Raw genomic sequence first — 17,726 nt, 5'->3', positions numbered from 1 at the left:
TCCCTGGGTTGGGAAATGTCCACATTAGTGGTCCAGGAGCGACACCTGTGGCTGAAAAAACACAAAGTGTGACAAAGTGTAGTTCCTCAATGCCCCTGTCTGCCAGGCCGGCATCTTCTGCAACGCTGTGAAAAACTTTTCCCAGCAGTTTTCCGTGGCACAGAAGCAAATGGAGGTGATTAAGCACATCATGCCCCAACGACCAGCTGCTACCTACACCCAGTTGTTCCGGCACCTCCACCAGCTCATCACCGAGGGTGCCCCCCTGCAGCCGCCTCCGTCCCTGCTCAGCCTAAGCAGCATCCTCGACCCAGGCATCAGGTGGCCGGCCCCAAAAGGAGTGCCCAGTCCACCCAGGCATCCACTTAGTCAACCAGCAGGCGTAAGGGCAAGCGGCCCTGAGACGGGCGACACAGCGTTGGAGGAAGTTGCTCTTCGGGAGATAGTGTCTGCACCTCTCCCTCCCCCGAAGGAGGACCGGGTGGAGAATCTTTTGTTTCATTTTGTTTATGTTCCGCTGCTGGCTCCCTGGAGTCCCTTGCCTTGCCACTCATTTCCCCTTCTTCCATCGCCATTGGGCAGAAGTATGCAGTTCGGGGACGCCACCAGCCCGTCTCGCTGGCGGTCACACTGAAACTTTTTCAGAGGCTCCTGGAGCATATGCCATCTGAAGCCGCAGTAATGCCACTCGGATTGCTTCATATGAAACCGCTTCACGACTGGCATCATGGCCAAGTCCCGAGATTGGCGTGGCAGAGCAGCACGTACCGGGAGCAGTGGTCATGTCGTTGTCAGACCCTTCATTTCTATGGGCAGGTGTTCCCTTAGAACAAGTGTCCAAGAATGCTGTGGTCTTCATGGATGCCTCTACCACCGGCTGGGAGGCCACATACAACGGGCATGCAGTTTCAAGGTCTGTGGATGGGGCCTCAACTGCATTGGCACATCAATTGCCTCGAGTTGCTCACAGCATGTACTGATCCATATGGACAGGCCAGGTGGTCTACACTCCCGCCGCATGTGGCAACTCGCCCGCCATCTCCTCCTTAGGAGTCAGAAGCACCTGAGGTCGCTTCGTGCCATTCACATCACTGGGCTGCTCAATCGTTCAGCCGACGAGCTCTTACAACAGCTTACACTTCTGGGAGAATGGCGTCTCCATCCCCAGGTGGTCCAGCTTGTATGGGACTTCTTTGGAGCCGCTCAGATTGATCTGTTTGCCTCTCCGGACTCAACCCATTGCCAGTTGTTTTATTCCCTGTCCAAGGGGGACCCACAGCACGGATGCACTGGTAAGCAGCTGGCCCCCAGGGCCTACGCAAGTATGTGCTCCCCCAGTGAGCCTTCTTGCACAGACTCTGTGCAAAGTCAAGGAGGATGAGGAGCAGGTCTTGCTAGTTGCGCTGTATTGGCCCAACCGGACCTGGTACCCAGAACTCATGCTCCTCGCGACACTCCTTCTTGGACCATTCCTCTGAGGAAGGACCTGCTTTTGGCACTCTATGGCACCCGCGTCCAGACCTCTGGAATCTCCATGTCTTGTCCCTGGATGGGACGGGGAAGTTCTAAGTGATCTACTCCAGGCGGTGGTAAATACCAATCACTTTAAAAAAAAAATCACTTATGCTAGAGCCCCCTCAACGAGGTGCCTCTATGCGCTGAAGTGGAACTTGTTCATTGAATGGTGTTCTTCCCACCGGGAAGACCCCCGAAGGTGTCAGATCAGAGTCATACTTTTTTTCCTGCAAGATGGGTTGGAGTGAAGGCTGTCTTCCTCCACCCTCAAAGTGTATGTTGCCACGATTCCCACACATCACTATGCAGCTGAAGGTAAGTCATTGGGAAAGCATGGCCTGATCATCAGGTTCCTGAAGGGAGCAAGGAGATTAAATCTGCCTCGCCCCTCCTCTGTATCTTCTTGGGACCTGTCTGTGGTGCTTAATGCAATGTAGGGACCTCCCTTTGAATCGCTGCAGTCAGCCGAGTTAAAGTTCCTGTCACTAAAGACAGTGCTCCTGACTGCTCTGGCTTTCATCAAGAGGGTAGGAGACCTGCAAGCATTTTCCTTCGATGAATTGTGCCTAGAATTCGGGCCGGTGAACTCTCATGTTGTCCTGAGCCCAGAGAACAGAATGCAAAGCTTCAGGACCTCAGATCAGCTCTTGCCAGCAGAAGCGAAAGGCTGTCTCCAAGCAGAGGATGGCCCACAGAATAATGGTTACCATTGCCTTGGCCTACGAAGTCCCTGGTGTGCCTTGCCCATTCGGGTTGCAAGCATGCTCGACTAAAAGTGTTGCTTCCTCCTTCTAGTGCTTGTATCTTCCCATATACTCACCCACAGAGGCCAGTAGTGTAAGGGACCCGTTCTTAGTGTCGGCTTGCGACGCCACTCCACCCCCTTGGGCCAGATGCGTGCATCCATTGCTCGAGTAGTGTTCCCCAGAAATAGCTATCCCTGTGAGTTAGAACCTGTCTTAGGTTGGGTGTCCATATGTAGCAGTCCCTACGGCGACCCCATATGTGTATTTTTCCACAATCAGCTCCTCTGTGGATGAGCATGTGTCTTTCCCTCGACAGAGTCGCTCTGTTGTCTCTGCTGGTGTTCTTTTCCCCCTTTAACTAGGCTCGACCCACTCCAGAGATTGCCATATGTTGTACTACCCTGCTTGGCTAGACCATGTGTGTAACCGTCACAGTGCCTCTCTCTGGGGTAGGATGTGACTTTCGCAGCATTTCCATTTGCCAAAGGCACGCTTTTCCAGCATTTCTGATGTCACACTGAGTGGGCCTTGCGGAACAGCAGTGACTGGCCTTCGCTGCAGCTACAGTTATCGCGCCGCATCAGTTACACAAAAACCATTTGAAGTTTGTGTCAGTTTCTGTTGGACATTTGTAGTGTTGCGCTGTATCCAGCGTAGACAGCATCTCTGATTATAATGAGTTCTATAGTTTTTTGTCGTGTTGCACCTCATCACTGACATCCAGTGTAGACACAGCGTTAACCTATTGCCTGTGTAATATTGATTAACTATATGATGTTAATACAAGACAAAAACTCAAACAGGGGCATTTTTGCCGCATACCTTGAATTTTAGGGACATTCTAACTATCTTCTCTAGGCACTATCACACAGTAAGTTGATGTCCTACCTCATATTTGTCATCAGTAAACTGCATTTAATGTCAGATCACACACTATAGGTCTAGGGGAAGGCCAAGTGCGTTACATTTACATTTAGTCATTTAGTAGACCCTTTTATCCATAGCGACTTAAAAATGACAACAATAGAAGCAGTCAGATAAACAAGAGAACAACAACAGTATACAAGTGCAATGACAGAACGCATAGACAGTTTTTTTTAAATGAAAAGACAATAAAAGAAGGAAAAGTGATAGTATTTGTTGGTTAAGTGCTGGCGAAAAAGATGAGTTTTAAATGTTCCTTGAAAATGAGTGAATTGAGATTAGGAGGTCATCCCACCAGCTGGGTGCAGTCCAGGAGAAGGACAGTGAGAGTGATTTTGAACTTCTTTGGGATGCCCCCACAAGGCATCGTTCACTTGCAGAGGTCAAACTTATGGAGGGCACATAATATTTAACCAGTGAGTTTAGGTATGTAGGTGCTGTGCCGTGCCAGTGGTCGTCTTGTAGGCAGCAATAAGTACCTTGAATTTGATGCGAGTGACTACTGGTAGTCAGTGTAATCTGATGAGGAGAGGAATAACTTGAGCAAACTCAGCAAATAGGTTTTAATAATGTTAATATTAGTCCTACAGTAGCATCGCCAGTATCTCCACCTTGGTTTTTCTCAATGCCTTCTGTGGATCTCCAGATATTTAAAAATATAAAGGATAAACAAAATCAAGTTCCTAAAGTGATAGTAGTACAGCAGCATCTTGAGAGTGAATATTTCCGTTTTTTACAAATATACACAGATGGTTCCAAAGACCCAGTAACTGGAAGAACAGCTGCAGCTATGTATATCCCTCTTTCTAAGTATAAAGCTGCAAACAGAATCACTAATAATATATCTGTATATACTGCAGAGATGGTGGCTATTTTGATAGCATTACAATGGGTTGAAGAAGTTAAACCATCTGCAGTAGTAATTTGCTCGGATTCATTTTCAGTTCTTACTAGTTTAATAAGTGGGAAATCAGATTCAAGACAAGATTTATTAATAGAAGTTTTACTAAATCTATAAAGATTGTGTCAATTAAGACTTTCAACAGCATTTTTATGGGTGCCAGCTCATGTTGGTGTGGAGGGTAATGAGGAAGTGGACAAGATAGCCAAACAGGCCCTTACACACAATGGGTCTCATTCATGAAACACGAGCAGAACGAATTTTTGTGTAAATCGCGTGTAAAGTGGTTTTGGCGTAAATTTTCGGATTCATTAAAACGTTCATATTTTCCAAATGTTAGTTGGTACGAAAGAAACCTACACCTGCTCCCAGCCACGCGTAAATAGTGCGTTTAACGTCTGAACGTTTTGCTCATTAATACGGTTGCATTTTAATTCATAATCGGGTACATATTTACACAGCATTTTGAAAAAAATATTATATATGTTAATTACATACATTCTTTTAACTTTTATTATGAGAGCCAGTAATAGCCCTTACGGAAATTAACCATGGTTTTACTACAAATGAAAACAAAAAACCATGGTTACTATAGTTAAACCATGGTAACCACAAATTAACCATGGTTTTGCTATATTAACCATAGTTTAACCACGGTATATTTAGTAAATCTGTGGTTAGACAAATGGGAGTCAATACGCCAAAAAACCATGGGTTACTACAGTTTTACTATAATAAAACCATGGTTATTTTTCGTAAGGGAGGATCTGTAATATGCTGCCAAACTTCCTTTTTTAGGACCTGATACGCCACTAGTACGCTTGAAAATAAAATGTGGCGTTTTGAATGAACTTCTGATAATAAAACTTCAATTTCTGCAGCTGAGAAATGTTTCTTTTTCAGTCGCTTTTGAGAAGACATGTTGAAATCCTTCATTTGGTGTCATAATATGATGCTCATATATAGTTGTCAGTCGGATTTAATAGGCGGGATTTATGGTAATTGAGAGTGAGCGTGCACGCGCGTCCCATTTACGACTGATTGGAATTCATTAACACACACACACATTTCACTATCACATCTGACGTTTACGAAGTTTTTGTGAATCAGGAGAAGAGTTTTCGGGAAGTTCTTTTTACGCGCAAATCACTCACATATTTACTCATATATTTATGAATGTTTCATGAATGAGACCCAATGCTATTGATTTAGAAATACCTTTGGGTAAATCTGAAATGAAAAGTTTAATTAAAACCGCTATTAAAAATGTGTGGCAGGAGAGGTGGGATAAAAGAAAAAATAAAGGTCGACATCTGTATAAAATACAAAAACAAGTTGGTTTAGTTAGAATAAGTTATGGCAACAGAAAGGAAGATACAGTCATTTCTCGTCTAAGAATTGTTCATTCTGCCCTCAACAAATCGCTACAAATGATAGGAAAACATTGTTCTGGTCAGTGCAATAAATGTGGATTTCTGTTGGCATATATTCTTTAACTTTGCCGAATATACTTAATAGTTCTTTCAAAAGATATGAAGCTCTTGTTTTGTTTTTGAAAGCAACTAATTTATATAAGAGAATATAGAAAGGTAGGGTAGGTTTTTTTTTCTTCTCCTGTTTACATCTGATATCAATGCCTCAAACTCCATCCCAGTAGGTGGCGGAATATGCACCAAAGCTGGTTTGCTAACCGCCATTAAACGAGCTGTGTTGGTGGTGGCTTGACTGTGCAGCAGCAGCTTTGAGGTCCCATCTTCAACCCCAGACCAACTACTTTGTTGAAGCCAGTAGTTAACTCTGTGTCTTTCTACCTTATATCGTGTGTGCTACTTATTGAAGTAGTTCTGTCTTTTTAGTCTTTCTATAACACTTGGTAAATGAGATTAAAAAGGCAGAAGTGAGTGTCATCTCTAATAATTATTTGTTGTTGGATTTAATTAATCTGTTTTTCTCTTGGTTTATTTGAGGTTTTGCTTGTTAAACAGTTATTTCTTTATTTGTGGGGTTAGTAGGGAGGTGGGTGCCATTTATTTTGAATTTGACCTTTTTTCTCCTGTTTATGTTAGTAAGGGAGTTAGTTTATCTTGCTGTACTTTTCTTTTTCTTTTCTTTTAGTTTAAGTAGTTTGGTTAATAAGGAGTAAGACTGATTATGTTTGTTGTTTTGGCAATACCCCCTTCTGATTTGGAGACCCCTTTGATGTGGTTATTGTGAAACGATTCTGGGTCTGGAGACAGGGTGGTTTCATGCTGCTGCAAATTCATTTCACCACCTTCCACTTTTGCTGTTTCATTCCTCCCCTAGACCAATCAGGAAAACATAACACGGATCATCATTGATTTGTGATCCGTTTGGATCAATATCTTTGGTTCGGCACACACGTGACCCACGGATTGATTTATGAAAAAAAAAAAAAAAAAAGTTGTGCATGTTCAGTCCACACTCAGTGGTCATGGTGAGCGGAGGAATGGAGGAGCTTGAACACCCTGCGTCATTTAAATCCCCTGTATGGGAGCGTTTTGGCTTTCCTTTCAGATGTGATGATGAAGGAAAGAGGTTTGAGTGTAAAACCGTGACGGTGCGTAGGCATTGTGGCACAAGAAAGCCATATGACAGTGGAAACTCATTGAGCATGGCCACGCGTTTGAAGCGACATCACCCCGGGTTTTTCATTGACAGGAGTGAAAACGAAGATCGCTCAACAACCACTTATCACCGCGGCATTTAAGCAGCACCTTGTTGCACAATCAGACCGGGCACGACAGAAGGGTGGACGTCCAGGGGGACGGAGAGCTATGTGACGATAACTGCTCACTTCACAGGAGTCCGTCTATTATGTTTAAAAGAAGATATTATGCCATGTACACTTTAAGTTGACTTCATATATTTTAATTTAATAATTTAGTCCTAATAAAAAAGACAAAACTTATGTTTAATTGTCTTGTTTTTTTTTATCCGAAAAATGATCCGATCCGTGACTCTGAAACAAGAAACGATCCGAACCGTGAGTTTTTTTGATCCGTTGCACCCCTGCACTATAGTATTAAAAATAAAATTATCCCAAACGTAATAGTGCTTGTGGCTGTGTTGCACAGTCAGTGAACTGCCTTTTTCACATCAAACATTTTATGCAAGTATTGACCAGTACTTTATTTGATCCTGTTCTGCAAAATGTTCGATTTCGAATTTCTGCATTCGGCTAGGCCTATTTGTTTAAAAAAAATAGCATTTACAGTGTATTCAATCGTGACAGTGCACGCGTGCTTGCATACGAGGACGAGCGAGCACGGGTTTGACTAGATTTATTTGGAGGTTATTGCTCACGTCTCGTTCTGCACATATCCAAATGTTTCCATATTCACAATGTATCTGAATGTTAAACTATAATATTTGTAATTTTTTGTAATTTTTTAATGTAAACTAGACGGAAAAGATCATCCCCTTCACATGAGCAAAAATGTCCTTGGCATAACAGCAGAGTGGACCGGTATACTATGGTCTATTTAAACTGACCAGTGTAACCTTTTATATGTTTGGTTGACTGTACTTTATTTTAATAATGAACAGACTGTGATGTAAGTTTGAAATTTGAATGCACGTTAGATGTTCTGTGTTATTAATACCAAACACAAATGTTGCTGGTTGCTAGTTTGTTTGCAGCACTACTGTTATTTATTTTTATTTATATTTCAGTTTAATTGATTTTTATTTATAAAATTGTATTTAAGTTTAAGTAATATTTAAGTTTACTTTTATGTTCAAACAAACTTGAAAAATCCTGCTTGATAAATGCTCTAAAACTTATGTAAATAAGTTTTATTTACATCCAAGATGGCGGTGCATCCACACGCAACGGTGTTTATTACTGCATCTCGCCCACAGCGGAGGCGCCACAAGCGGTGTGAGAGGAAGCAGAAGAGGGGGAAGCGCAGAAGTATCCGGGCTAGGCTAACGGCTAACCCACACAAGCCATCTATCCCCACCATCGTACTGGCTAACGTACACTCGTTGGACAATAAACTGGACTACATTCAATTACTACGCTCAACTCAGAGGACTGTAAGAGACTGTTGTGTTTTTGTGTTCACGGAAACATGGCTCAGCAACATCGGGCTTTGTGTTTACATCGTGGTGCCGCAATACTGTTGTGATCAGCAAACACTGCTCACCCCTGGTGGAGTTTATGATTATTAAGTGCCGGCCGTTCTATCTGCCGAGGGAATATAGTGCTATACTGCTCATTTCGGTGTACATTCCCCCGTTCAACATTATCAGCAACAGGAACGGACTTTGTTTACAACCACACAGAGAGGAGCTTACAAAGCCCTCCCCCACCTCTGAGCCTCAGATCACATCACTGTCATGCTAATTCCTGCATACAGACCACTCATTAAAACACACTCGGCACGTTCCTCTGACCATCAACGGTGCGACTGTGGAGAGACTGAGCAGCACCAAGTTCCTGGGCGTGCACATCACAAAGGACCTCTCCTGGACTGAAAACACAGCAGCACTGGCCAATAAATCAAATCAGCGTCTCTAATTCCTCGCAAACTGAGGAGAGCCAGAGCCCCACCCCCCATCATGTACACCTTCTACAGAGGCACCATCGAGTGCATCCTGTCGAGCTGCATCACTTTGTGGTATGGCACCTGCAACGTGTCTTGCCGAAAGACTCTGCAACGCATAGTAAGATCAGCTGAGAAAATCATTGGTGTCTCTCTCCCCTCCCTCCAGGACATCTATGGAACCCGTCTCACCCGCAAAGCCCTCTGCATTGCAGGTAATCCCACCCACCCATCACACAGCTTCTTCAGTCTGCTGCCATCAGGGAGGAGACTGCAGAGTCTCCAGGCCAGGACCAGCAGACTGAAGGACAGCTTCATCCACCAGGCTGTCAGAAAGCTAAACTCACTCCCGAACTTGCCCCCTCTTCTGCCCCAGGCACCACTGAACTATGAACCCCCACGCCCCCCAGATCCCTCCCCCCCACTAATATACGATGACATGCACCAGTCACTTTGTGCAGCATTGGTCTGCTCACGACCTCATTCTCCATGGAACCGACATCATTCCACTACCTCATCAGTCAGTTAACCCTTATGCATTGTTGGGGACGTTTTCGTCCACTAGGGGGTAAAGTTGAGTCTTATTTTGGCCACAACTTTCTCTCTGTTTGAGCTGAGCTAATGGAATGATTTTTGGTGACAAATCTTATTTTGACCCATATTTTGGGAAAATGCTTTGAATTTTTTTTAAAAACTCAACGGTACACTCTGGGCAAATTCACTACCCTTTCGAGTTGTTCGTGGATGAAAACATCCACTAAATTAAACTGTTGTAAAAATGTACCAGATAAATATTGCCTGAACCAGAAAAACAGCGCTTCTTACCTGAACCGGAAACAGGCCTAATATATATATAATTACCTGTTTTATATTTAATACTTGGTCAGTTTATTGATTTGTTTGGTTAACTTTGGATAAATATTTTCTTTCAATACAGTGCAGTGCACAAAATTAAGATTCGAGAGATGGTTCAAGTCAGTGCTCAATAAATGATGAGAAGTTTAGAAATGCTGTGCATCCACTTATTATTAGTGTGACATTTTAGCATGCAAATGAAGATATCGGCCCTAAAAACCTCTAAACATCGGCATCGGCTATAGAAAAACCCATATCGGTCAATCTCCAATTGGAAATACTCAAAACACATTCCACTATGCAATTATAACTCATTTGAGTCTCATGTAATTACTTATAACAGCTCCTATAAAAGTCCAGGTTGTGGTAATTTTTCCACTCTCCTGGGCAAATTCTAGCCACCTTCATAGAGGAGCTGGAAGAGCTGCTGTCCTCATTGCTGGAATCTTTGGTGACTTCAACATTCATCTGGACAAGCCTTATTCTACAGACTACCATTCACTCCTTTCTTCATTTGAGACTTACCACTACGGGCACACACAAATCAGGCAACCAACTTGACTTAATCTACACATGCAATTGTATTGCAGACAACATTTTGTTAAAACCCCTACATATCTCTGACCATTTCTTCATTACATTTAAACCACATTTTGTTACCTGTGTGCCACCAAACCCTATTCTGGTTACTACTTCTGGTTACAAAAGATCCATCAGACCAGAGTATGTATCAGTCTTTGCTTTCAACTTCTCTGCTGAAAGTCCATACTGCCAAATCATCATACTTCAACATCAAGATTAACATTGCTCCTGACACATGGAATTTCTTCAAAACGTTTAAATCTCTCCTCTGTCCCCCTCCACCACCTCTTTAACAGCTGATGATTTCACCACACTCTTCATGGACAAAACTAGACCAATCAGTCAATCAATTCTCAGTCCCACACACAGGACCTCAAACCAACCACACACCCACTGTTAAAACTCCCATATCCTCCTCCTGACCCCTCATTTAGCCAGAAATATCAAAACTTTTCCTCTTTTACCCTACAGCATTCCATCTCGACCAAATCCCCTCACACCTTCTCCAAGCAATGTCTCCTACACTCTAACCAGCACTCACACACATCATCAACACATCATCATGACATCTCTCCTCACAGGCACCTTCCCCACTGCATTCAAGCAGGCTCGGGTAACTCCAATGCTCAAAAAAAAAACTACATTAAACACTTCACTTACAGATAGCTACAGACCTGTCTCTCTCCTTCCATTCACAGCTAAACCCTCGAAAGAGTTGTTTTCAACAAGGTATCATTGTTTCTTTCACAGAACAGCAGAATGGATGCCAACCAGTCAGATTTCAGGGGTGGCCATTCAACTCAAACTGAGCTGGCAATCACGGAAGCATTGTGGATTGCAAAAGCTTATTTTAAATCATCAGTTCTTATTCTGCTGGATCTAGCTGCTGCGTATGATACTGTCAATCATCAGATACTCTGTCCACACACTCTTCACTGGGCATCACAGGGATTCCACTTCGCTGGTTTGAATCCTGTCTCACTGGTAGGTCTTTCAGGGTGGCCTGGGGAGAGGAGGTATCCAAAGCACATCAACTGGTCCCTGGGGTTACTCAGGGATCAGTTCTTAGACTCCTCCTCTTCTCCATATACACTACATCATTGGGTCCCATCATAGAGGCACATGGATTCTCCTACCATTGCTATGCTGATGACACACAGCTCTATCTTTCATTACAACCAAATGAGCCAACAGTAGCTGCAAGGAACTCACGCTGCCTGGCAGACATCTCTGCATGGATGAAAAAACATCACCTACTGCTCAACTTGACAAAGACTGAGCTTCTTGTCTTCCCTGCCACTTCCAACTCAACAGCATTATTTCTAGGCTTGACTACTGCAATGCTCCTCTGGCTTGACTTCCATAAAGCACAATCAAACCTCTACAAATGATTCAGAATGCAGCGGCATGACTAGTCTTCACCCAGCCTAAAAGTGCCCATGTTATTCTTCTCTTTATCTTTATCTTTATCTAAAAAAGATTTAGTCTTATTTGAACAATGCCTAAAACTTGGTATTACAAGGACTTCCTTTGTTTGTTTGCTTCTATAAGAAGAATCACTTTATATATCCCCCAATTTTTAATTGTCTATAGCACTATTCGGACGGGACTAGTATCTCCGTGTTTATTACAGAGGTGGGAGGGTCTGATTTGTGCATCTGGGCGTCACAGAGATCACGCGCTCTGTATGCGTGCATTGCATTCATTCAGAATGACTGCCTTAGTATTATTACACAATAAATACTAAATGGCTAGTATAACAAAATCATGTTAATGTGTGGTTCCTTTAGTTTAACTTGTTTTCCTTTTTTTTATTAAATGTAATTAAAACATTATGTAACTGAGTACATAAATGAACGTGAGTAATCTTACCTGATGCTGATATTACAATAGCCGGTATTAACAGTTTACTCGATCTTGCTCTTGATTTTATTATTTGTATTATTTTTTTATTATTATTTATTTGCCGCTAAGCAAATATATCAAACATCTGCGCGATAAGAGCATCTACGGTAATTCACGTTGGCCAAAACACACAAGGAAACGCGTTGTGAAATAAAATATCACCGGCAATCACAGACATTTGCATTCGGATGGGATTAGTTTTCTCAGAGGATCACTGAGTTTGCTGAAAAACGGTAGGTAATTTGCTCTGGAATTATCACAGAGGTTGTGTGAGAAAAACACAGACGTGGCAGATTCGGACGGGATTAAAATCACCAAGTACGTCTGTGAAAAACCGATTTCTCTAACGATCCCCTGTAAAATTAGTCCCGTCCGAATAGGGCTTATGACAATGACAATGTAAATGTGAAAAAGCATTAAAAAACTATGGTTAGTGTAGGGGGAGAAAAAATACAGTTTGTACAGTATAAAAGCCATTATACCCATAAATCACCATATACCAGTTTGTGTGTTTGTGTGCATTCTTCACCTTTTTGGCTTGCTTTTATGTAGTTCATAAAAGAATTGACTGATGAGGTAACACAACATTAAATAGCCATTGTCCACCAGGTCGAAGAGCCTGTATTAAAAAAAAAAAAGAAGAAAAAAAAAGGAATTTATAAGGTTCTGCCAATTTAAGATTTTATGTGGCAGGAATCCATGCAGATTAGAGGCAGATAAGGAAGAAAGCTAACCAAAAATTTATGTTTTTCACCATTATGTCACTTCAAACGCATTTGCAAGAGAAATTTTTATTCACCATTTACTTTCACTGTAAACTTTTTTTTGGGTTAAAACTGTCCCACATTAATTTACCAATGATGGAGATTTACAAATATATCCACAACTGTGAATTTACAAATAAAATAAATGTTTAGCATATCTGAAACTTCATAGTGAAACTCCAGACATTTAATATATTAGACTGGTGATAGACAGACAGATACCTCTTAACACACTTAACACATTTCTCTTCATCCATGTTGTCATCAGACTGACATTCTCCTCTTGAATGATGTATACAATTCTCTTCATCCATGTTGTCAACGGACTGAAATTCTCCTCTTGAATGATGTATACAAGAGTGGACTGGGCTGAAATAATATGTTGAAAATTAAGTTAAAAAGTCATATAAAATAAACCTAATTGCAACTTTATTATTATTTGCCCAGACAATTTAACCACATTCTTATAATGATTCTAATCCAACTTTTTGCTACTCTTTTCTTGAATAATGGGTACAGCTTCCATTAAGCTGTAAACAATCAGTAAAGGCTCTTTCTATGAAATCAATAGTATGTTTAAAACACAAACAACTGCGTAGAATGAGGTGACATTATTCTACTGTCCCTTCAACCACTGGAGATTAAAATGTTCCTTAACATAAGAATTACGCTATATTTCAAAGTGCCTTATTTAGTCATTTTGATCGATAGAAATATATTATATTTTTACCTGCCTTAGAAACTGTAACATGGAGTCATGAGACATTTGGATTAATTTGCAGTGTTTATTAGAGAATGGTCAGACAGGCAGAAATCAGATAACAGCGTCAAGTATATAACAGGATATACAGAATCAGAAACGATACCAGGCAGAGGTCGGGGCAGGCCACAAACAGCGTAACAGGATCAAAATGGCACTGGTAAAAAAAAAAACAGTCTATACCCAACCCTATTCCAGAGTGGAGTGCCCTCTACTGGAGTTCATGGGCACTTCAGCTGACGATCGTGACAGAAACATTCCAGTAGACACTGCTAATGGAGATAATTTTTTTTATAGAGATTAAACGGTTAAAAGGGGGAGAAAAACTAAAGATTCTTCATATATTCCTATGAATTCATGAGTGGGATATATTGTTATTAAATCTGGAGAGATCACAAATGTGCCCTATATGCTGTTTTTTCTTTCATACTGTTACAGCAGAATACAAAGAAAAATTAAATCAGAATGAAAAGAATGCAGTGACAAAAAGAAGAAAGAAGCCACTGAAAATAGCCCTGGCCATAGATTAGCCTATGTGATGCCATGTCACATTAAAAATAACAAGCGTATTCTCATGACATCTGAAAATAAAACATTATGGTCAATTCAGTCAAATTCACAGGTAAGTATGCTTTAATTGTAGCATACAGTAAATGTAAGAAACATTGTTACAACACGCTGCACAAACAAACAAATGTCTATTAAGGATGATGCAATGGACAGCTCATTGTGTATGGTTCATTAAATAAAGATACAATGGTAAAGTGCAGTTAGTTACAATTAAAAATATGATTTCATTAGATCAGATTTGTAACAGCACTTAATGCTGTGACATGAATGACTAAGTGCATTAAAATAGATATAATTGGCAAATAATTAGCTGGATTTAGCCTTGATCTTACCATAGTCTTTTATATCCTAGCAAAAACTGTTGTAATAATCCATGTAGAGCAAATATGAACAAGAGAACCTACATAGACTTATTCAAGTGTGATGTGATTCTTCACTGGCTTGTTATGAAAAACATACTGCCCAAGCTGGTTAGTCCTGTATGATCTAGTTAAACTGTATGAAAGGTAATGTTTCATTTTCAGCATTTCATTTAAAGGGGACATCAGATGCAAAATTTACTTTTACATGGTGTTTGAACTAAAATGCGTGTTGGCAGTGTGTATACAGAATTCCTCTACAATGATAAAAATCCACACAGTTTTTTAATCTCTACAAATCATAAGCACTTTCTTAGATCAAGACATTCACAGATTCTTGGCAACATCACTTTTTTTAATTCAATTTTTTACAAGGTGAACATTGGAAATTAAATTTGACATGCAAAATGTAATTGTATTATCAGGTAAATACCGTTTATTGTTTTATATATTAAATATTTGTGAATTAAAATAAAACATTAACATATTTAGGATTTAAGCATATGCACAATGTTAAAATTTATTAAAATGGTCATTGGCATAGAAAAGTGCTTAATGCCACATCAGGTTCTGAGCAGATATACGCATTTTTCTATGAAGCAGAAATTCGGTGTATTGCAGGTTTTTGGAAATGTAGGCTATTCTTGCTGTTAGCCATTCTCAAGTAAAAAAAATGCATCTGGAAAGACAACAGTATGGAAGACCACAGACTCATGATGTAGGTAGATAAGTATCAGATGTTTATTTGTGCCAGCCCCCTTTTGATACTAATGTTAGAAAAAAGACTAAGTCAAGTAATGTGTGCCAGTGAATCTCAACAGAAAACCGTTTTAGTCTAGGGATAGACAAGGAACGATGAACAACAAACATCTGGAGAGCCTTTGAGGACCTAAAGCCCTAGTCACAAAACCAAATGCTGAGGTTTCATAGAAAATCAAAAACTCCTCTACATAAAGGGGAATTGTATTTGTGTAACTGTATTGTTGAATGTAGTCCCATATTTCCCGAGGGTGGAGGACATGTTTTCTGTTCCAGTTAATTCTCCTGTAGCTTTGTTTGGCTCAACAGCTAATCTTTTGCAAAAACTACATTTGATTGTCTCAGCAGCAGGTGAAATCTAATCCCATTTCAGAAGGTGGCATACTGTTCCAGATCATTTAGCAAAAACTGATTGTCTCAACAGCAAGTGATAACTGGACGTGCATACGAAGGTGTAATGCATTTCCTGTTGAAAATATAAGTTTAGCCAAACAAAGCTACAGGAAAATTAACTGGCACAGAAAACATGTCCTCTATCCTCTGGAAACATGGGACCACAGTTATAGAGGTTATAAAAATGACGCCCAAAATAAGTAATTTGATGTTGAAAAGACATCTACAAAACATCCACATTTGGTCTATAAATAGCCCTTGCACAGAGGTCAACATTAGACGTGCAGAAAGCGTCGAAAAAAGATGTCGCCTGGTGTTACAAAACAACCCCTTCAATGGACCGAATTTGGACATCCGAAAAATACATACTCCGACGTCAATGCGCAGTGGGTTAGGTCTTTGTAATGTGTTTCAGCAATAACATTTCTAACATTTATAATGTGTTTAGAAACAATTCTTTAAATTTTACACAAACTCTAATTTAGTTAATTCCTCTTCTGTTCTGAAAAATTGTTGGGCAGTTATTTTCTTTTCTTACATGGCTATCAAAACTGACACAGGGACACAGAGGCTTCATAAACTCTAATTCCAGCATAGAGGGGTTCAGTGAATGTGGTGTTGAATGTGTATAAGTGTGTTAGTGTGTGTGTGTCAGAGATGCTGTAGAAGGACAGAGTGCCGGCAGACCAGTCCAGATACACTCCTACTCTCTTAGAACTGCATGAAGGGAGAGGTATGTCTTTGTTTTTATTATTGTGCCAAGCACTGTATCTGTTGGCAATACAGAAAACACACCATGACATTTCATTATACCCAAATCTACTCTGATTTCTTCCTTCCCTGTTGATTCCTTTGTATGTCATTCCTATGTAACTCCAGCCAGTCCATTCAGCCTCCCAGTAACAGCGTCCAGAGAAACTTTCCTTAGACAGAACCTGCTCATAGTGTTTAAATCTCTCAGGATGCTCTGAATACTGCTGTGGCTGTTCCACATACGTCAACTTCCTGTCATTTTCAGACAGAAAGAGACGAATGTTTGCTGTGTTTGGATCCAGTGTGAGATTGCATGCATCTGAACACAAGAAGATTACAACAAAATCAAATACACAGGGATGTTAAAAATGGTTTTAGTTTGATTCTCTGGGAAACAAACTTCAATTACACACAAAATGCAATACAGAATCCTTTAAGTGATGAAAAGCATCGTGAGAACAGTCCATTTGCCATCAGTGACACCTCAACATCATGAAGCGACAAGAGTACTTTTTGTACATGATGAAAACCAAAATAACAGTGTGTCTCTCCAAATCAGTGTAGCGCCATTTTAGCAAATCTGAGCTGTACGTAAATTGGCGTACGCTCTTGTATCAGATTTGTTAAAATGGCGCTACACTGATTTGGAGAGACTCAGACAAGATATATTGTTGAATAAAGTAATTATTTTTGTTTTCTTTGTTAACAAAAAGTACTCTAGTTGAATAATAAAATTACAGTTGAATCATTGATGGCAGATGGATTGTTCTGACGATGCTTTTTATACTTGCATAGACCTTGACACTTTTATTGGTTTTCATCCAAAATATCTTAAATTGTGTTCTGAAGACAAACAAACCTTTACAGGTTTGCAACGACATTGGGGTAAGTGATTATTTTTGCAGTGGAGTAACCCATTAAGAATCTCGAAGTATTCAAAAGGGGAGGAATAATTTATTGTGCTTACAATTCTTTATAGGCTTCAACCTTCAAATGTTTACCAAATTTCATGATTATCCAACATCTACAACATAAAATGTTGTTGAATTTTTATTTAGATTCTTGAAAAACCCAAACCACAGAATCAAAATTCACAAACTGTTTTCATAAATGATTTGAGATGGCATTTATATATATATATATATATATATATATATAGAGAGAGAGAGAGAGAGAGAGAGAATTTAAATTATTTAAAGAATAATGCAGTTTTTAAAATTATCTTTTATCAGATTTAACAGGTGATGGTAACATGTTGAAGAACTGTGCTACACTGCTACCTTCTTGCCATAAAATTTACCTGTAAGAATTTGGTAATAAATTGGGTAGTCACTCAATGACTGAACAGTGTTGGCTGACAATGCTTTTCCTG

At 40.3% G+C, this 17,726-nt stretch overlaps 1 protein-coding gene across 1 annotated transcript; it reads right to left on the bottom strand.

The window, feature by feature from the left end:
- Positions 1 to 13,507: 13,507 nt before the first annotated feature.
- LOC127966703 (stonustoxin subunit beta) lies at positions 13,508 to 16,514 on the bottom strand (the record flags this gene model as incomplete). The annotated part of the gene is given in 1 exon segment (XM_052567891.1): positions 13,508 to 16,514. A coding segment is annotated over 1 exon segment (368 nt), but the record flags the coding sequence as incomplete, so codon positions are not given.
- Positions 16,515 to 17,726: the final 1,212 nt, after the last annotated feature.

This window comes from Carassius gibelio, chromosome A4, assembly GCF_023724105.1.
Source record: "Carassius gibelio isolate Cgi1373 ecotype wild population from Czech Republic chromosome A4, carGib1.2-hapl.c, whole genome shotgun sequence".
NCBI lineage: Eukaryota > Metazoa > Chordata > Actinopteri > Cypriniformes > Cyprinidae > Carassius > Carassius gibelio.
This window is presented reverse-complemented; position numbering and strand designations above follow the sequence as displayed.